The 20,893-nt window shown below is 42.2% G+C and overlaps 3 protein-coding genes across 4 annotated transcripts; 1 reads left to right on the top strand and 2 right to left on the bottom strand.

The window, feature by feature from the left end:
• Positions 1-1,820: 1,820 nt before the first annotated feature.
• On the bottom strand, positions 1,821-4,313 carry LOC112264776 (40S ribosomal protein S18). Of its 2 annotated transcripts, none has more exons than XM_024441602.1 (6): positions 4,205-4,313; positions 3,455-3,553; positions 3,262-3,348; positions 2,894-2,995; positions 2,622-2,713; positions 1,821-1,943 (listed from the first exon to the last, which is right to left on the bottom strand). In XM_024441602.1, the coding sequence occupies exons 1-6, from the start codon at positions 4,205-4,207 to the stop codon at positions 1,868-1,870; spliced, it is 459 nt and encodes a 152-aa protein (XP_024297370.1). In that variant the 5' UTR covers positions 4,208-4,313; the 3' UTR covers positions 1,821-1,867. The 2 variants fall into 2 exon arrangements, with proteins under 2 accessions (XP_024297370.1, XP_024297371.1); XM_024441603.2 differs by having other exon boundaries at positions 4,118-4,241.
• Positions 4,314-5,838: 1,525 nt separating this feature from the next.
• vps52 (VPS52 subunit of GARP complex) lies at positions 5,839-16,463 on the top strand. Its single transcript, XM_024441594.2, has 19 exons — positions 5,839-5,988; positions 6,787-6,874; positions 7,047-7,099; positions 7,261-7,336; positions 7,452-7,519; positions 7,766-7,941; positions 8,133-8,283; positions 8,417-8,517; positions 8,642-8,774; positions 9,025-9,216; positions 9,636-9,791; positions 9,989-10,107; positions 11,412-11,535; positions 11,632-11,727; positions 11,853-11,960; positions 12,278-12,343; positions 12,468-12,579; positions 15,672-15,790; positions 16,066-16,463. Exons 1-19 carry the CDS (start codon positions 5,899-5,901, stop codon positions 16,210-16,212), a joined length of 2,175 nt encoding a protein of 724 aa, XP_024297362.1. The 5' UTR covers positions 5,839-5,898; the 3' UTR covers positions 16,213-16,463.
• Positions 16,464-16,903: 440 nt separating this feature from the next.
• Positions 16,904-20,871, bottom strand: LOC112264774. The gene is made up of 6 exons (XM_024441598.2): positions 20,730-20,871; positions 19,402-19,445; positions 18,938-19,288; positions 18,587-18,856; positions 18,432-18,479; positions 16,904-18,290 (listed from the first exon to the last, which is right to left on the bottom strand). Exons 1-6 carry the CDS (start codon positions 20,756-20,758, stop codon positions 18,208-18,210), a joined length of 825 nt encoding a protein of 274 aa, XP_024297366.1. The 5' UTR covers positions 20,759-20,871; the 3' UTR covers positions 16,904-18,207.
• Positions 20,872-20,893: the final 22 nt, after the last annotated feature.

Raw genomic sequence — 20,893 nt, 5'->3', positions numbered from 1 at the left:
TGATCTAAATGTGATATTTCAAATCATATTGTATTTGTCACATGCGCCGTCAACAAAATAATTATGTAAAAAATAAGATAAAGTCACAAATACTGAAAGCGCCGCAGTAAAATAACAATAGCAAGACTATATACAGGGGTTACCGGTACAGTCGATGTGTGCGGGCACCGGTTAGTCGAGGTAATATGTACATGTAGGCAGAGATAAAGTGACTATGCATAGATAAAACAGAGTAGCAGCAGTGTAAAATGAGGGGGGAAATGCAAATAGTCTGGGTAGCCATTTGATAAGCTGTTCAGGAGTCTTATGGCTTGGGGGTAGAAGCTGTTAGGTCTTTTGGACCTAGATTTGGCGCTCCGGTACTGCTTGCCGTGCGGTAGCAGGGAGAACAGTGACTAGGGTGACTGGAGTCTGACAATTTTTAGAGCCTTCCTCTGACACCGCCTGGTATAGAGGTCCTGGGTGGCAAGCGTGGCCCCAGTTATGCACTGGGCCATACGCACTACCCTCTGTAGTGCCTTGCGGTCGGAGGCCGAGAAGTTGCCATACCAGGCAGTGATGCAACCAGTCACGAAGCTCTCGATTGTGCAGCTGTATAACTTTTGAGGATCCATGCCAAATCGTTTTTCTGAGGGGGAATAGGCTTTGTATAGTGCCCTCTTCAAGACTGTCTTGGTGTGTTTAGACCATGATAGTTTTAGTGATGTGGACACCAAGAAACTTGAAGCTCTCAACCTGCTCCACTACAGCCCTGTCGATGAGAATGGGGACATGCTTGGTCTTCCTTTTCCTGAGTCCACAATCATCTCCTTTGTTTTGATCACATTGAGGGAGGGAGAGGTTGTACTGGCACCACTCAGCCAGGTCTGACCTCTATAGGCTGTCTCATAGTTCAATGATCAGGCCTACCACTGTTGTCATCAGCAAAGTTAATGGCGTTGGAGTTGCGCCTGGCCATGCAATCATGAGTGAACAGGGTGTACAGGAGACTGAGCCCTGTGAGGATCAGCGTGACAGATGTGTTGTTACCTACCCTTACCACCTGAGTGCGGCATGTCCGGAAGTCCAGTTGCAGAGGGAGGTGTTTAGTCCCAGGGTCCTTTAGCTTAGTGATCTTTGTGGGCATTATGGTGTTGAACGCTGAGCTGCAGTCAATGACTAGCTTTCTCAATCCTGTTTTTGCTTCATCATTATGGGGTGTAGAGGGGGGGGAAAACTATTTAATCCATTTCAGTATAAGGCTGTCACATAACAAAATGCAGAATACACTGTAGGTGAATTCATACGTAACAAATATGAAACTGAGTTAGTTAATTGAAATAAATGTATTAGGCCCTAATCTATGGATTTCACATGACTGGGCAGGGGTGCAGCCATAGGTGGACATAGGCCCACCCACTTGGTAGCCATGTACAGCCAATCAGTATAATTTTCTAAAACAAGGATTATAAGACAAATACAATGTGCCCTTAAAATCATGAAAAAACAAAATGTTGTATTTATAGTGTAGTAAATTGACCTCATCTTTACTCAACTCTAATAATTCATCAAAATGAAACTTGGTTGGTTATGAGAACATGACCATGTATAACACCAAGGTGGACAGTACAGCACTCCATGCACTAGGTTGTAACAACCTAGGACTTTGACCATCACTCCAGTCCCTTTTACAACCTTTTCAAAAGTATACCACAAACTACCTACATGGGAGCAAAGAAAGACAAAACTGCCACTGACCGAGGCTCTGTTCTGAGTCAACTACATTACTCCAACAACCGCACCAAAACAACCCAGTATGAAGAAATGAGCAAACAGCCAAATGTGTGAACTGTGGCATTTATTGACACATGGGGAGCAGGGAGACAGTTTACTTCTTCTTGGACACACCAACGGTGCGACCACGACGACCGGTGGTCTTAGTGTGCTGGCCACGCACACGCAGACTGAAAGAGAGAGGGACAGTCAGTCAGTACAAATGTATCCAGGAAGTCAACTTGAGAAATCCCATACTAATGAGATTTAGTAGTAGGTTAGTAGGACAAACACAGAAAATGATCTGAACACATTGACAGCAGAAGTTGAATGTGCGTACCATTATACCATAACATTGGTATGCCTACAATAATAAGCACTTACTCAAGGAACCTGTGCAACATTCTGAGTTTGACTGCAATTGACTACAAAATAAGATGCATTCTTGATATAACATCTCAGCAGTACAGAGATCAATCTAAACACCATTTACAGAGCATGTATAGGGCCAGCTTCCTGGCATGGCTTGCAAGCATATTGAAAGAGTCTTGAAAGTGCCTTTCAGTCCAAACACAAAAGGTTAGGAAGTTGTCCAAAAATAGAGAGTTGACCCATCCAACAACAAACACTTGTTTTCATTTTCTATGTGCCCTAGTAAACAATCCGGAACTAAGTCTGTCCGGGAAACCAGCCCTTTAGCTGAAAAATGGGATTTCCCCTTTTCATTAAATCTAGAACACACAAAAGCAATATTTTAAAAAATGTCAAATTTGGCGGGTGCTTATTTTTGCAGATCCCAAACCCTTCTGAGTGGGTTCACAGCCATGGTCATAAAATAAACCTATATAGCTGGACATAACAGCACTTACCCCCAGAAATGCCTGAGACCACGGTGAGCCCTGATCTTCTTCAGCCTCTCAAGATCCTCTCTCAGCTTGTTATCCAGACCGTTAGCAAGGACCTATAACACACAAACAAGGAACATTATAAGACTGGACTCTAAGACAAATGTACATTTAGCTTTCAGCAATGACTCAATTTGTATTGACAAACCATAGATGGGATGTCTACTAACTCAAATAGTTTAGTTCCAATTTAGAAATGAGTCACCAGACATCGCAAGTCTGCTGCAGTCACATACCTGACTGTACTTGCCATCCTTTACATCCTTCTGTCTGTTGAGGAACCAGTCAGGGATTTTGTACTGGCGAGGATTCTGCATAATTGTCACTACCCTCTCGACCTGGGGACAAATGCATGTATACATCAACATTAGTGAGATGCTAGGTAGAAAAATAAACTAATCAATGCAGACTGAGTTTGCAGATGACTTGGCCTATCACAATACCCCACAGTGATTGATGCATGATAATCCACGAAGGGAGTGCAAGGTTGGGATTCAATCAACCAGCACAGTGTTGTTTGAATTCCAGCCTCAGCCCCTCCAATACATACAGCTGTCATGTTTAGAGAAACAGTAAGCACACAACAGCCCCATGTATTCCTCACCTCATCATCAGTCAGTTCTCCAGCCCGCTTGCTGAGGTCGATATCAGCCTTCCTCAGGACAACATGGGCATATCGTCTGCCAACACCCTGTGTAGGAAAGACAAATAAAACATTACTTAGGTTCATTCCCACAATTGCCAACAGTGCAGACATCGCTACCTGGTTCTGAGAAAGACATTCTGAACAAGTCTACCTTGATTGCTGTGATGGCGAAGGCAATCTTCCTCCTACCATCAATGTTCGTGTTGAGAACACGAAGAATGTGCTGGAACTTCTCAGGAATGACCAGAGACTGCAGAGAAATAACAGAACAAACACGGTCAATAGAGATTTTTACTTTGCTAGGTACATTGTCCTTCGTTAATTTGTCCTTCTGCATTAATAATTTGTACTTCCAAAGCCTGGAATAAACTAGCAAACATGTAGTGTAAAAATGTTGAGTTCAAATCTCAGCCTTCACATGGCTACCGTAGTGACATGGACTGACTTTAGAGACTGTAACTCGTGAACAAGTTCTTACTAACTTTAACAAAATCAGCCAACATTGAGATTACCAAAACTAGCTGACAAGGATGGTTGAAAACTGATTGGCCAATACCAACCACACAAACAAACTAGTGTGTAAAAGTGAGGGTTACTACCCTCACTCTATATTTATAATTTATAATCTATATTTTGTGAATAAAAGACCACAACCAAAGCCTATACTGACAAAAGCTGTACTTCCATGCAGCAGTGTCAGCGCGGAATAGGCAATTTAGCATTGGCAGTTAGCTGTTCATTTGCATCAATATATGCAACTTCAATATAATAAATACATGCTAAAAGCTCTCAAAAACAATCTTAACAATCTCACCATCGTTGTCCAGTGTACAGAATGACCCTAAAAGCGACGATGAACGCAGATATTTAGAATAATTTTGTAGCCCAATTCAGCACTCACCATCTTGGAAGCAGGTTCCGTTCAAAGAGGAAATTCCAAGGCTCTCGCGAGGGCTTTTGCGTTCGTTTCGAGAGTTCACAGAGGAAGTGGTTCCATCCGCAAAACGTGTCCGTCTGGGAACAAATCAAATTGTATTTATCACATGCGCCGGATACAACTGATATATATATATATATATATATATATATATATATATATATATATATATATATATATATATATATATATATATATACATATACATATATATGTATATATATACATACATATACATACATATATATATATATATATATATATATATATATATATATATATATATATATATACCAAAAGCACTCACAAACTTCACCAAAAGCACTCACAAACTTCTACAGATGCACAATCGAGAGCATCCTGGCGGGCTGTATCACCGCCTGGTATGGCAACTGCACCGCCCTCAACCGTAAGGCTCTCCAGAGGGTAGTGAGGTCTGCACAACGCATCACCGGGGGCAAACTACCTGCCCTCCAGGACACCTACACCACCCGATGCTACAGGAAGGCCATAAAGATCATCAAGGACATCAACCACCCGAGCCACTGCCTGTTCACCCCGCTGCCATCCAGAAGGCGAGGTCAGTACAGGTGCATCAAAGCTGGGACCGAGAGACTGAAAAACAGCTTCTATCTCAAGGCCATCAGACTGTTAAACAGCCACCACTAACATTGAGTGGCTACTGCCAACACACTGTCAATGACACTGACTCTACTCCAGCCACTTTAATCATGGGAATTGATGGGAAATGATGTAAATATATCACTAGCCACTTTAAACAATGCTACCTTATATAATGTTACTTACCCTACATTGTTCATCTCATATGCATACGTTGATACTGTACTCTATATCATCGACTGCATCCTTATGTAATACATGTATCACTAGCCACTTTAACTATGCCACTTGGTTTACATACTTATCTCATATGTATATACTGTACTCGATATCATCTACTGTATCTTGCCTATGCTGCTCTGTACCATCACTCATTCATATATCCTTATGTACATATTCTTTATCCCCTTACACTGTGTATGACAGTAGTTTTTTTTTTGGAATTGTTAGTTAGATTACTTGCTCGTTATTACTGCATTGTCGGAACTAGAAGCACAAGCATTTCGCTACACTCGCATTAACATCTGCTAACCATGTGTATGTGACAAATAAAATTTGATTTGATTTGATTTGATTTGATTTGATATATATATCTGGATGCCTAGTCACTTTACCCTGCCTTCATGTACATAAGTATCTCGTACCTCTGCGCATTGATCTGGTACTCCCTGTATATAGCTCCATTATTGTGTATTTCATTCCTCTTGAGTTATATAGTAACTAACTCAAGAGGAATAAAATACACAATCATGAAGTGTGTGAGTGAGTGTGTATATGGTGTGTATTTGAGGTCTAGTGAGTGTGCGTAGGGTCAGTGCAAGATAGAGATACAATATTTAAAAGATAGCTTTTAAAACAATATACCAATAAATAAAATATACATTACCTTTAAGATTGTGTATATTTGTCTAATAATTGTATTCAACATACATTTATTTTCAACTAATTTCAAAATGATCTTTACTTTTTCCTCACGTATCCCGGGGACATTGGGGAAGAGCACACTACCTTTGTAGTTTTTTTTAGGTTTGGAAGCTATGGCGGATAGAGCAGTGACTGCTGCTATGTCCGATGTAAACACAACTGTCCACTCAACGGCGAATTCCATGGCATATTTACAAGATGAGGTGACGTTAGCTAATGATTCTTGCATACCATATATGTTTCTGATAACTTGACTGTTCGACTTCTATTGCTCTCTGTGTTCATTACATTGACAACACCAGCACAATTTACGTAGCTAGCGAACTAGATCATCGTCTGATCTGTCTCGTTAGCCAAGCTACTGTTATCTATCTCTAACCAGCTACATTTCTGGTGATTTACATTACCTGTAGTGTTTGCTGTCGTCGTCCTGATCATTCAGAGATGCAAGGCTAGCTAGCCAGTCACTGATTTATTGCTATTATGTTTAAAGCTATGGTCCAGTGCGACGTTCCTGCACCAGAGCTAGCAAGTTACCTGCTAAGAACAAAATAAATAAAATAACATTCTTTAACACACACGATTACAGACATGTGTTGCTTTCTTGTCCATGTTGCATATATCTCTGTCTGACACACACTAAGGGTCATCAAGGGGCCAACGCTACAATCAGGCTGAACTATCTGTACCCCAAAACAACCCAAATAAACAGATGGGTAGAAGTTTCCCTTATCCACTGATACAGGGTCAGATATTTCATCCCGCTCCTGGAAGTCCCCATTGGCCCCAAGTCAGAGTAGAGCCCTAGACTTTTTAGGGGCTGGGCCTCAGAGGTGGAAAAAATAGAAAGCAACTGTCTAAAAGCTGCAATTGAAAAGGCCTATTTAAGTAGCTAGCAAAGTCTTTACTCGTATGAATGGAGTAGCTAGCTAGCTGAATTGTTCTATCTTCCTTTACAAAGTACACCAAAGCCATGTCAATTTACTGTCGTTCTTCAACAGATGAAGCCTGACACAGATGCCATGGCCCCGCTCAACCTGGGTGACTTGGACTTGACCACAGATGAGTTCATCTTGGATGAGGTGGACAGTAAGTCCTTCAGCATTATTGTCTTTTCAATGAAGTAATGATCATATCATCTGGAAAAAATGTGTTCATAGCCAAATAGTAATTTAGCTAATTAGTTCAGTGTCTTGGATGAATGTAAGAACGTACCTTTATGGAGATTAAACTAGCTACTTTCCTTTACTTCACCCACCAGTTCACATACAGGCTAATCTTGAAGATGACTTGGTGAAGGAGGCGTTGAAAACGGTAAGATCGTGGTACCACGGCTGCACCATGCGTGGTCCTAAACATCAACACATCTCAGTTTCAATTGTATTTTCGGGTTAGTTTTCATTTTACAGATTGTATATAAGGCTACGTTTCATCAACGGATGGTTTCCTTTCATCTGAATCTCTGTTTATTTCAGGGAGTTGACCTCCGGCAATACTCTAAACAAGTGGAGGATGAACTCCAACGGATTGAACAAGCTTCCATCAAAGACTGTATCCATTAATGTCTTGAATGATTGTGTGAAAGAATTAGTGCTTTATTTATGGTAATTCCTGATAGGTACAGTAGTTCACCCTGATAGGTAATCTTTGACGAAGCTTGTGTCAGATATCAAGGAGAGCCAGAATATTGCCTCTCTGCACAACCAGATCACAGCCTGTGACTCCATACTGGAGGTGAGTGGATGATTTCCTCAATCAAATGTGTATCAAGTGGCTTCAGAAGTCCATAAGTCCATTCCAAATGGGTCAACATTTTTTGCACGTGCAGTTGTTTTGAAAGAATGCTTTTGCAATTTCCTGGCAAAAATATGTAACGAAGCCATTGACAAATTCTCCCCCCTCTTTCTTGCTCTCTCTCTTCCTCTCTCTCTCTCTCTCTCTCTCTCTATCCCCACCTTTCCCCCCTCTCTCTCTCTCCAGCGAATGGAGGGCATGCTGAGTGGCTTCCAGAGTGACCTCTCGTCCATCAGCAGTGAGATCCAGACTCTGCAGCAGCAGTCGGTCAGCATGAACATGCGGCTGAAGAACAGGCAGGCTGTACGCAGCCACCTCAGCCAACTGGTGGATGAGCTGGTGGTGCCCGGAGCTATGATCCAGTAAGGGACTGTGTGTTTTAGCGTTTTAGACAGATTTGTAACGATACATGTACCTGTATAGTTTTAATGGGAAACCATATGTCATATTGATGTCTGAGAAATGCACTTGACGGTCTCTATGATGTTGTAAGTGTTCCTATGGGTAAGCATGTGTTCTAAGAACTGTTCCCCACATGTTGTCCGGTCTGCAGGGTAATCTTGGAGAGCCCGGTGACAGAGCAGGAGTTCCTTGAGCAGCTCCATGAGCTCAACAACAAGATCAACTTTGCCAAAGAGCTCAGCTTCAGGGAGACTTTGGCCTGCTCTGACATCCAGGACATTGTGGACCGCCTCAAAATCAAGGTGAAGATACAGGGAGGGAGAGAAATAGAATGGGATGGGAAGAGGAGAAGGAGATGTAACCAAGGAATAACGGTGTGGAAGGTAACGGAGCAAAGATATTGTGTATAAAACTGCCTTTTATTTTGTTCCACAGGCTGTCACAAAGATCCGAGAATTTATCCTGCAGAAGATTTATTCCTTCAGAAAGCCCATGACCAACTACCAAATCCCCCAGAACACCCTCCTCAAGTACAGGTAAGGATATAGGCTTATAACAGGCTTCAAAACCTTCCACATGTTTGGATACCTTCAAACAGACTAAAAAGAACCGCCACAGTCATGTATCTACCACAATCGTAAGTGTTTCTTCGTACTTTAGGTTTTTCTATCAGTTCCTCTTGGCAAACGAAAGGACAGTGGCCAAGGAGATCAGGGATGAATATGTGGACACCATGAGTAAGATCTACTACAGTTACTTCAAGTCGTACAGCGGCAGGCTCCTCAAAGTACAGGTGAGCGAATGGCACAGGTGCTAAGGGAGTGAAGGAGTTAAAATGCCTTCTCTTGGTTTATAGGCTCAATATACAGTACCTTAATTTAGGTTGTCACTGTGAATTGTTCTGAAACAGCTTGCTGCTATAATGTACAGCAAGGGCTATGTTGTGTTTGATGGTACATTTTCAATCGTGTCAAGTGTCATATCAGTCAAATTAGCTGATACTATTTTAATACTGTTCGCGTAACCTCTTTCTCTGTTGACAGTATGAAGAGGTGGCAGACAAAGATGACTTGATGGGAGTGGAAGACACGGCCAAGAAAGGTTTCTTCTCCAAGCCCTCCCTGAAGAGCAGGAACACCATCTTCACCCTGGGCCAGCGGGGGGCCGTGCTGAGCCCTGCCGAGCTGGAGGGGCCCATCCTCATCCCCCACACTGCCCAGAGAGGGGACTGCAGGGTGAGACCACTGGCAGTGCTGTACAACCCCTCCAAACTATGCCACGTACTACTGCTCGAGAGTAACAGACATTTTGAATGAAATGAACCTACCTTTTAATGATAAGATGTTTAGCACTACTCTGAAATCATTTGAACATGCATAGAGTATAAGGTTGTGAGGTGAAGACACAAAGCCAACCCTAAACGTCTAGATATCGTTAAGCTGTACTGCTCCAACACACCTGTGCTTCTCTCACTACTGTCTTGTCACCACACACACACACACACATCTTAAAGGAATGCACAACGGCAGAACTCGGACCACAGATTGACAGTTAAACGCAATGCTTCGCAGAAAAGCATGTGGACTCCAGTTCTAATATTAACATTGATGTAGATTATCAAGTCACCCAACCAGCCTTCTTCGTCCCCTCTCAGTATCCCTATGAGACGCTGTTCCGCAGTCAGCACTACGCCCTCTTGGACAACGGCTGTCGAGAGTTCCTCTTCCTGTCTGACTTCTTCATGGTGGCTGGAAATTCTGCGCTGGACCTCTTCAACAGCGTCATGGGAAAGACGCTCAGCTTGTTCCTGGTACGAGAAGACTTTTTCACCAAAGCATTGCTGTAAAAAAAAAAAAAACAATGGTAAAGGCATAACAGAGCTTTTTAACGGTGGAGGACCTTTTTTGTGAACTGATAATGATGATGGTCTCTTATGATATGACTAACTCCTTCTCTAATGTACCTATACCCACCTTTCCCTCTCATCCTCTTTTCTTTCCCCTGCAGAAGAGCATGTCCACCTATGTGTCGGACTGCTACGACAGCATCGCCGTGTTCCTGTGTATCCACATCATCCTGCGTTTCAGAGCCATCACAAACAAGAGGACCATCCCAGCCCTGGACAAGTTAGTAGTACTCAATCAGTGCAAAAACTCCATACACTTTTAACTTGGAGCATAATGCTGTAGACTTATCCTATTTCCTGCAGTATGCTATACACTCACCCTACAGTTTATTAGCTACCCCGTTCAGGAAGATGGATCGCTCCCGAAGACTGTGAGCCACGTGGCCGTGGCTTGCTATATAAAGCAGGCATACAGGAATCGAGGCATTCGGTTACTGTTTGATTGAACATTAGAATGGGCAAAACGAGTGACCTTAGTGACTTTGAGCGTGGTATGATCGTCGGTGGCAAGCGCGCCGGATCCAGTATCTCAGAAACGGCTGCCCTCCTGGGCTTTTCACTCACGACAGTGTCTAGGGTTTACTGAGAATGGTGCGACAAACAAAAAAACATCCAGTCAGCGGCAGTCCTGTGGACAAAAACAGCTTGTTGATGAGAGAGGTCGAAGGAGAATGGCAAGAATCGTGCAAGCTAACAGGCCACAAACAGACATAACGGCACAACAGTGGTGTGCAGAACGGCATCCCAGAACGCACAACTCGGTCCTTGTCACAGATGGGCTACTGCAGCAGGCGACCACACTGGGTTCCACTCATATCAGCTAAAAAACGAGAAGCAGCGGCTCCAGTGGGCAACGCCATCACCAACACTGGACAATTGAGGAGTGGAAAAACATCACCTGGTCCGACGAATCCCGGTTCGTTTTGCGTCATGCTGATGGTAGAGTCAGGATTTTGAGTCCATGGACCCATCCTGCCTTGTACAGGCTGGTGGCGGTAGTATACTGGTGAGGGATTTTTTCCCTGGCATGAGTTAGGTCCCTTGTAGAATCCACCCCCCAAATAATTCAAGCTGTTCTGGAGGCAAAGGGGGGTCCGACCCCGTACTAGATCGGTTTACCTAATAAACTGTCCGGTGAGTGTATATGCTATAAGTAAGGGGAATGTCCAAATTGTTAACTTATGATACAGTAGTGTTTTTACTATATGTACTGTAAAATGTAACATTTGGGGCCTGACATGTTAATGTAATTTGTTTCATGATGATGGTCCTGAGTGGCTCAGTTGGTAGAGCATGGCGCTTGCAATGTCAGGGTTGTGGGTTCAATTTCCACGGGGGACCAGTACAAAAAAGTATGAAAATTCACTCCCTACTTTACCCCGTCTGCTAAACGACTAAAACGTCAAATGAAAATCACATATTGACGTCAATGGATTCGATACAAATTTGTTCAATGAAAACACACATCTTAACTCAGAAATCCACCCTTGATGCTGATGTAATTGTTTCTCCATGGGTTGCCAGGTACTGGGATGCGGTGCTGGAACTGCTGTGGCCCAGGTTTGAGCTTATCCTGGAGATGAACATTCAGAGCATCCGCAACACGGATCCTCAAAAACTGGGCGTGTTGGACACCAGACCACACTATGTATGAATACACACATACACACACACACACACACACGTGTTTTATGTATCAATATCTAATAATACCAGACAGTTGTTGACACCAGTTGTGTTTCAGATCACACGCAGATATGCAGAGTTCTCTTCTGCCATAGTCAGCATTAACCAGACATTCACCAGCGAGCGAACCCACACCCTCCTTGGCCAACTTCAGGTACACAACTAAACAATAATTTAAAAAACAGTAAGACAGTATAAATAGTTGGGATCCTACAATTAGCATAAACATTTGCTATAGTGCTTTGTGTGATTTGATATAGCTAACACGGGTATTTTCAGGTTGAAGTGGAGAACTTTGTCCTGAAGATGGCTGCAGAGTTCCCTTCACGCAGGGACCAGCTCATCTTCCTCATCAACAACTACGACATGATGCTCAGTGTACTCATGGTGAGAATAACACAAGTTTAAAACCATAAACATGAACGATTCACTTATTTACCCACCTGAAATGACTCCTTCATTCAGTTATTTACATTAAAATGTTAGTCATTTAGCAGACTCTCTTATCCAGAGTGACTTACAGGAGCAATTAGGTGCCTTGCTCAAGTGCACATCAGCAGATTTTTCAACTCGTCGGCTCTGGGATTCGAACCAGCGACCTTTGGGTTACTGGGCCAATGCTCTTAACCGCTAGGCTGTGTCTTGTGAATATACAGAATTGAAAGATGTCATGCTGTTTTCCTCTCTTTTTCTCCATATCATAGGAGAGGGCAGCTGATGACAGTAAAGAGGTTGAGGGTTTCCAACAGCTCCTCCAGGCCAGGAGCCAGGTAAACCTGCTCAGGGATTCTGGGAAATTGAGTTTTGTCATGTGTGCCAGATTCACAGATAGTCAGTTTACTCAAAGTATTTACTCCAATGAAATGTTCCCCTCTTTCTTTCTCCTTTCATCAGGAGTTTATTGAGGAGATTCTGTCCTCTCCCTTTGGTGGCATGATAGCATTTGTGAAGGAGAGCGAGGCGCTGACAGAGAAAGGGCAGCTGGATAGACTAAAGAATGACGAAGGTGAGTATAGAGAAAGGATGCAGACCCTTTTTATAATGGAAATGTTTGCCGAATGTTTTCATGATTATACAGTTGAAGTCGGTAGTTTACATACACTTAGTTTGGAGTCCTTAAAAGTAGTTTTTCAACCACTCCACACATCTCTTGTTAACAAACTATAGTTTTGGCAAGTCGGTTAGGACATCTACTTTGTGCATGACACAACAATTGTTTACAGACAGATTCTTTAATTTAATTTATAATTCACTGTATCACAATTCCTGTGGGTCGGATGTTTACATACACTAAGTTGACTGTGCCTTTAAACAGCTTGGGAAATTCCCGAAAATTATGTCATGCTTCTGATAGGCTTATTGACATCATTTGAGTCAATTGGAGGTGTACCTGTGGATGTATTTCAAGGCCTACCTTCAAACGCAGTGCCTCTTTGCTTGATCATGGGGAAATCAAAAGAAATCAGCTAAGACCTAAGGGAAAAAATGGTAGACCTCCACAAGTATGATTCATCCTTGGGAGCAATTTCCAAACACCTGATGGTACCACGTTCATCTGTACAAACACCATGGGACCACGCAGCCGTCATACCGCTCAGGAAGGAGAGGCGTTCTGTCTCCTAGAGATGAACGTACTTTGGTGCAAAAAGTGCAAATCAATCCCAGAACAACAGCAAAGGATCTTGTGAAGATGCTGGAGGAAACCGGTACAAAAGTATCTATATCCACAGTAAAACGAGTCCTATATCGACATAACCTGAAAGGCTGCTCAGCAAGGAAGAAGCCACTGCACCAAAACCACCATTAAAAAAAGCCAGACTACGGTTTACAACTGCACGTGGGGACAAAGATTGTACTTTTTGGAGAAATGTCCTCTGGTCTGATGAAACAAAAATAGAACTGTTTGGTCATAATGACCATCGTTATGTTTGGTGGAAAAAGGGGGAGGCTTGCAAGCCGAAGAACACCATCCCAACAGTGAAGCGCTGGGGTATCAGCATCATGTTGTGGGGGTACTTTGCTACAGGAGGGACTGGTGCACTTCACAAAATATGGCATCACGAGAAAGGACAATTCTGTGGATATATTGAAGCAACATCTCAAGACATCAGTCAGGAAGTTAAAGCTTGGTTGCAAATGAGTCTTCCAAATGGACAATGACCGCAAGCATACTTCCAAAGTTGTGGCAAAATGGCTTGAGGACAACAAAGTCAAGGTATTGGATTGGCCATCAGAAAGCCCTGACCTCAATCCTATAGAAAATTAGTGGGCAGAACTGAAAAAGCGTGTGTGAGAAATGAGGCCTGCAAATCTGACTTAGTTGCACCAGCTCTGTCAGGAGGAATGGGACAAAATTCACCCAACGTATTGTGGGAAGCTTGTGGAAGGCTACCTTAAACGTTTGACCCAAGTTAAACAATTTTAAAGGCAATGCTACCAAATACTAATTGAGTGCATGTAAACTTCTGACCCACTGGGAATGTGATGAAAAAAATAAAAGCTGAAATAAATCTCCACTATGATTCTGACATTTCACATTCTTAAAATAAAATGGTGATCCTAACTGACCTAAGACAGGGAAATTTGACTAGGATTAAATGTCAGGAGTTGTGAAAAACTGAGTTAAAATGTAGTTGACTAAGGTGTATGTAAACTTCTGACTTCAATTGTACATATAATTGGTTATGTTTATGATAGAGATACATGTGTTTATGCAAATTCCTGTGCATTTACCAGGGCCAAGATATCCTGTGGTGTGACACAGGGTTCAATAATTGGACCTTTGTTATTCCTAATCGATATCAATGACTTTACTGCTGGGTCTTCTACCATACTTCCCCTTCTCTTTGCTGATCATACCAATTTGATTTTATCACACAAGAATTTTGATTCACTAATTAATGAGACCAACTCAGGTATGGCCACATTTTCTGAATGGTTCCAGATAAATAAATAATATTTAAATGTAAAAAAACATCCTACTTAATTGTATTCACTAGTAAGAATAAGACATATATTGTAAAATAAGAGCCAGAATCTCAATTGGTGGGAATGAAGTTGAACAAGTCACATCCACTAGATTCCTCCGATTTATAATTGATGAAAAGTTATCCTGGAAAGATCATATTCAATTTGTTTGTAGCAAAGTACTGAAATCTGTACCAATATCTCATTTACTGTAATATTGTCTGGGCCAGTACATGCCTCCTACCTACACAAATGACTCATAACATCTTCAAGACTAGCCACCTCCTTTAATTACCTGGCTTTACGGCATGAATTTACCCAATTATGCACTTTCGTCTACAAATACTCATACCTCCCAGACAGTTTACCTAAAACCTTCAATGGATTCTTCCTGGTTAATTCTGAAATCCATCTATATAACACAAGACACTGTGATAACCTTCATCCTCCCCATTGTTGCACCTCACAGAGTCAATTCTCTATCGGATACAGAGGTACCGTACTCTGGAATTCTTATCTTCACATTGCCAAAATATCATCATCCCTCAATAACTTCCAAGTGACAACTGGGGGTCCGCCTGATGAACCAAACTACCCAATAACCCCTCTATGTAGCCTAACTCTCACATGCGCGCACACACACACACATTGTTTTTGTATACTGAGTATATCATGTACAATTATAATTAATATGCTTTGTTTAAAGTGATTGAGCACTTTTTTTTAACTTACATTTGTGATGTGGTTTTCATATCAGCCCTTTTGGGCTTCCAACCTCACCTGCACACTCTTTGTACCCGTTTGTATCTGCACAGTTTTTTTGTTGTCTTTCACTTCTTTTATTTGGTGCGAATAAATGAAACCTAAGACTGTGTCCGTTTCCGCGGTAACCTTCTCTTTACTTCTACTTTCCCCCCCTGTCCTGACTCATTGTTTATTTACCTCTACTGTTTGGACTGTTTGTTTCTACTCTCCTGTGACACAGCTTGTTGTTTGACTTTCCACCATAACAATTGTCTGACATTTCTCCCACACCTTTTCACACCCATGCCTCCCATCTCTACATGTATATTGTTTTCTTCTTCCCACCCTTTCTCACCCCCCTTCTTTCTTTCGTTCTTTTTCTCTCAGCCCGGATCACCCAGCTGGTCAGGGGTTTCTCCAGCACATGGAAACAGTCTGTGGAGGCTCTGAGTCAGGACGTCATGAGGTCCTTCACCAACTTCAAGAACGGCACTGGCATCATTCAGGTACTGCCCTCGGTGCTTTCTCTAACGGATGCACTGACCGAAAACACGTTCTAAAAACCAATAATATAATTGTATGTATTTAAAGGCTATACAGAACGTTTGCCCCTAGGGGTGTTCTTGAGCCAAAAGGGGTCCCATAAATCGACAGATATGTACAATTTAAAAAATATATATATATTTTTATATTTAGGCAACTGTGAGCCACGGGCTGTTGTTTTTTTTCTTTCTCTGAAGCTTATTATTCAACTTTTGACTGCTGTCCTCCTATCTTCCAGGGAGCGCTCACTCAGCTGATCCAGTACTACCATGGTTTCCACAAGGTACTGGCCCAGCCCACCTTTCGCAGCCTGGCCGTGCGCTCTGAGCTCATCAATCTGCACCACCTCATGGTCGAAGTCAAGAAACACAAGCCGAACTTCTAACTGGACACTCCAAGACTAGACTTAGGAATGACGTGATGGATTAAAGGAAGGAGCTCAAAATCTGACATGGCCTGATTGGAAACAAGTGGAAGAGTATATCCCTTTGCTCGTGACATCACTCCACTGATTTAAAGACTGTATTGCGAGTGGGAACCTGTCGTTTATGATTTTACCAATGTCAATGGGTAAGGTGTTGTGTAAGTGCTACCTTTTCTTTCATGGGTGCTGGGTTCTTTGTTTATTCAGGAGGGGATAAAGAGACAGAAATAAGATGAGGGAAGGTTAGGTGGTTATGGGGATTGACAGGAGAGATTATAGGAATCAAAGGCTGTCAGAAGAAACGGGGTAGATGGTCTATTCCATTCAGGGGTGCACAACTCGAGTTGTGCTTGTTTTGGCTTATCACATAATTTAACAATTACTGGTTTATGCGTGAACTCACCTTTCCCAAGTATAATCCAGGCTTGTTAAAAGGCAAGGGCCAAAACCACCAAACACTACGGCTCTCAGAGCTGTGCACCCCTAGTTTATTATGAGTTTGAGAGGGAAGAGCAGGAAAGGGGAGGGATTGGCATCTCCTGGGCCCCTGTTGTGTTCTGATGTGTATACTGTAACTGTAGATGATAACATATTGGAATGTATTCATTTAAGTGTAATATACTCGCAAGGCTGTAAAGGACCATCACATGGCTGTCATTTTCAATGCTTTATTTAACATAAAATAAGATTACATTGCCGTTATAAAATTGAACACAAACACACTTTCATTTAATTGTATTATATACTTTGTGTATATAATGCTCATACAAATGTTGGTTTCATGGCTGTGCCCTTGCCCAGTCATGTGAAATCCCTAGATTAGGGCCTAATGAATTGATTTCCTAATATGAACTGTAACTCAGTAAAATTGTTAATTGTTGCATTTATATTTTTGTTCCGTGTATATTACTATCATAGGAGTAATTTAATATTTACAAAACACTGAACATCATGCTCTCAGGTTATTTGTACAAATCAAACCCATTGAAGCTAGAATCCTTAAAATGAAACAATAAAGCAGTCACCCACCTGTGTTTTGGTAAAAAGATAAGGGATGAACCTGGAGAAATGTAACCACTCAAATCCATAGACAGAGCTATGGAGCCAAGGACTGACCATCCATGATATCAAAATTACAGGTTTAACATTTGCATTCTTTACTGACATTGGAGTAAAACAAGCATGCAGTTGGGGTTCTGATATATACACATAGGCGTTATATTCTTCAAGAATTAATGGGTGTATCATTCATTTAGCAACTAAGGATTCCAGCTTTAATGATGTAGAGTGAAGAAACAACATTTTAGGAGGATTTAAAGAGAATGAGTTCATTGCAACTTTTAATTGTTACTGAATTGACCCAAACTCTGTAGAATACAATAGTAGGCTATACAGTGAGAACTCAATGTGACAGTAGCAGAGAAAGAAGAAAAAAAGAGGGCATCACCCTGAACACAATTGGCCAGGTTTACGGACCCAGATTAAACGTAGTCAAACAACCACTTTCCAAAGAGATTCTCCGTTGAGCAGGCTTTTTAGTCAAGGACTATAACTACACTGCGTCCAAGAAACTGGCTCAACCATCTTTGATTTGAGGTAAAAGGTGCACTGGAACCCACTGCCCAGACTACAACCAACATTTTATTAGCCTTTGTTATATTTCACTTTGGCGAAGGGTAAGCACTACGCCACTCTGATTGGCTTACATGGCCCAAGGGTGTCACAGACTGTACATGTTGAATTGGGGAAGATGACCACCGCACACAACCACACAGCAGGTGATCCCTAACAACATACCAAGATGGCCACATGCTGCTTTCAGGCAACCACCGGCCCAGTATGTCTTCCCTCTATGCCTATAGACCAAAAATCACTTTCAATGGATGAAAGTGCTTTTTAGTATAGGGGTTTGTTTATTTGGTTCTGGGAAACTAGCCCAAAAAGGTTTAAACCTTGTTAGACGAGATGTTGAATCAGAGGACTGATCAGCAGGACAAAAACGATGAGCAGAGAGGAGGACCTGTAAACAGTAGATTTACCTAGAGAGATGGAGAAGATGCAGAGAACTTGTTCAACATGTACTATTATTGCCCATCAGTCTTCTACAGTGTCATGGACTTGGTATACTTGCCTTGAATAAGTCATCTCAATTATTTATTTTATTTACGTCAGTCTCTTACCTACAGGTTTGTCCTGGATGTGGATAATCTTTTGAGTTTTAGCAACTTCTGTGGGATACAAAATGTAAAATGTTAGCAGCGGTTGCACGCGTTTACAGATACATCACAAAAAAAAAGCTAAGTTTATGCATTAGCATTTGAGGCCATTTTATTACCTTCCACTGTGAGTTTCACAGTGCTCACGGAAAGCCCATGGGAATCCAACACTTTATAAGTCCCAGAGTTGTCCAACCTTAACCCTCGGAGGACCACCACCCCTTCAGCCTCCTCAAGACGACCCCCGTTGACCTTCCCGTCACCCCTCATCCACAGGACCTTCCACTCTGTGCTGTTCCTCCCTTGGAAGACCACTCTCATGGCCTGGGGAGTGTGGAGCGTCAGGACCAGGTCTTCACCCATGCCCATTGACAGCTTGGACTTATGGTCTGTAGAGAATAAGGAGAGATGAGGCTAGCGATATAACACAACTATTTCAGCTGAGGTCTGACCTGTAGATCTACCCTTACCATAGACTGAGAGGTGAACACTCTGGATGAACACCCGCCTTTTCCTCCTTTTCCTGTCGACCACCATGAAGCTCTCGTAAAGCCCCACATCCCCAAACTGCACGTCGCGCAAGATCAGAGAGCAGTCGCCCTCCCAAAGCTTTTCCCCAGGTACCTCCAGCCGCCCCTCAAACTCGCTGGCCTGCCACCGTTGCTCCCCGTTTTGCTCAAACACGGGCGCATCGGGTGTCTGCCATAGGATGTGGCAAACTGGGACGTTGTCTAGCTGGGACTTCCATTTGCAAGGAAGGATGGCTTGGCTTCCAACAGGGGAAGAGATGGAGAGAGGGCCAGAGGGCAGGGAGGAGGAGGCTGTAGGAGAGAGTTGGAACAAATGTCTTGAAAATCATATGCACTTTTGTTATATTATTATTATGTTCTCTATCCACAAGTTCTAATTGTGGATAGAGTTAATTTATACTCACCAACACAGCCTACAATCCACAGACAATGAAGATGTATAACATGTCTAAAAAGAAAAGGAAGAAGACTGATAAGAGGATTTCATGAAATAAAATATATATACACACAGTACCATGCAATTGTGTTCACTGTCCGTAGCTAATTTCTACCCTTACCATAACCCCACCGCCATCATGGGGCACTGATCACAATGTTGACATCAGCTGCGGTTGTGATGTCGGGTCAGACGTAGTGCCAAATTCTCGAAAACAACGTTTTTGGTAGAGAAATTTAAATTAAATTCTCAGGCAGCAGCTCTGGCGGACATTGCACGCTCCCAAAACACTTGAGACATCCGTGGCATTGTGTTGTGTGACAAAACTGCGGTCTTTTATTGTCCTCAGCAAACGGTGCAATTGTGTAATGCTCACGCTCTTGAATCAGTTTATTGATATGCCACACCTGTCAGGTGGATGGATTATCATGGCAAAGGAGAAACGCTCACTAACAGGGATGTAAACACATTTGTGCACAACATTTGAGAGAAAAAAGCTTTTTGTGCATATGAAACATTTCTGGGATCTTTTATTTCAGCGCTCATGAAACATGGGACCAACACTGTCAGCAGCATATCTGTAGACACCTCCGCCACACCTTCATTTAAGAAATGGGGGGTGAAAAACATGCTATTCTCATGCTTAAATTCAAGGTCAGAATAGCATAGAGAGAAACGTGCATAAAAAGGGAATTATGTTCCATTTATGCGTGCATAACTCGTGTCGAAATTCCCCCCTTGATGCACAGCCATATCATTATATTTATTCATTATGCAAAAACGGTTCAACAAAAGCCACAATTAGAAAAAAACAAAATTATTTACTTTCAAATACCGCAAAATGATCTCAAATATTTGTAAAGTTTAAACCTCAGTAGCATATTTGGCACTTGATATGAAATCAGTTTCGTTTTGCCTCCTGTAGGCGTTTCCAAAATAGAACGATAGAGTTTCAATTGAGTCTCTATTGAGACTGGCTGTGAGCCCTGCTCTGAAAACGAAACTAGATGAATATTGCGGTTCAAAGGAACCATGCATCTCCTCTAGTAAACAAACTTGTCCACACATGATGACATCCACCAAGAAATGCATACATCTCCTCGTTTAAATTAGTTGCACGATGTGAGCACATAGCCTAGCGCAGCACAGTGAATAAGAATAGTCAAGAAGCAGTTAAACCGTATCAACCAGACTGCAGATACAAATGCATTTTTTTTTCTATTTCACTCTAAGAATTCTTTAGATTATCTGCTAAATAATATGCCAATTAAAATTAAATACATATGTCTCTCTTACCGGTCTCGGTCTATGCCATGCATTTTCATTGCCACAGGCTGCTAGTTGGTTGACTCCTTGAACTTCCAAGTTGTGAGCCTGAGCAGCGGCAGCAAGCAAGGCAGTGCCCCAGCCGCGTCATCTGAGCTACCAGAAACGAAACCTAAGGGGGAAAAAATAGAATT

The sequence above is a fragment of the Oncorhynchus tshawytscha genome, linkage group LG13, assembly GCF_018296145.1.
Source record: "Oncorhynchus tshawytscha isolate Ot180627B linkage group LG13, Otsh_v2.0, whole genome shotgun sequence".
NCBI lineage: Eukaryota > Metazoa > Chordata > Actinopteri > Salmoniformes > Salmonidae > Oncorhynchus > Oncorhynchus tshawytscha.
Note: the sequence above shows the minus strand (reverse complement) of the source record. Positions and strands in the feature narration are given on the sequence as shown.

Coding starts and splice junctions, on each gene's coding strand:
- LOC112264776 (XM_024441602.1), bottom strand. Junction 3,349..3,454: donor TCGCCATCACAGCAATCAAG/GTAGACTTGTTC, acceptor TTTCCTACACAG/GGTGTTGGCAGACGATATGC. Junction 2,714..2,893: donor AGGATGGCAAGTACAGTCAG/GTATGTGACTGC, acceptor TGTGTGTTATAG/GTCCTTGCTAACGGTCTGGA.
- vps52 (XM_024441594.2), top strand. CDS start 5,899: ATGGCGGATAGAGCAGTGACTGCTGCTATGTCCGATGTAAACACAACT. Junction 5,989..6,786: donor TGGCATATTTACAAGATGAG/GTGACGTTAGCT, acceptor GTTCTTCAACAG/ATGAAGCCTGACACAGATGC. Junction 12,580..15,671: donor TAGACTAAAGAATGACGAAG/GTGAGTATAGAG, acceptor TTTTTCTCTCAG/CCCGGATCACCCAGCTGGTC.
- LOC112264774 (XM_024441598.2), bottom strand. CDS start 20,758: ATGAAAATGCATGGCATAGACCGAGACCG. Junction 18,857..18,937: donor TGTTCACCTCTCAGTCTATG/GTAAGGGTAGAT, acceptor TATTCTCTACAG/ACCATAAGTCCAAGCTGTCA. Junction 18,480..18,586: donor TGTGAAACTCACAGTGGAAG/GTAATAAAATGG, acceptor TGTATCCCACAG/AAGTTGCTAAAACTCAAAAG.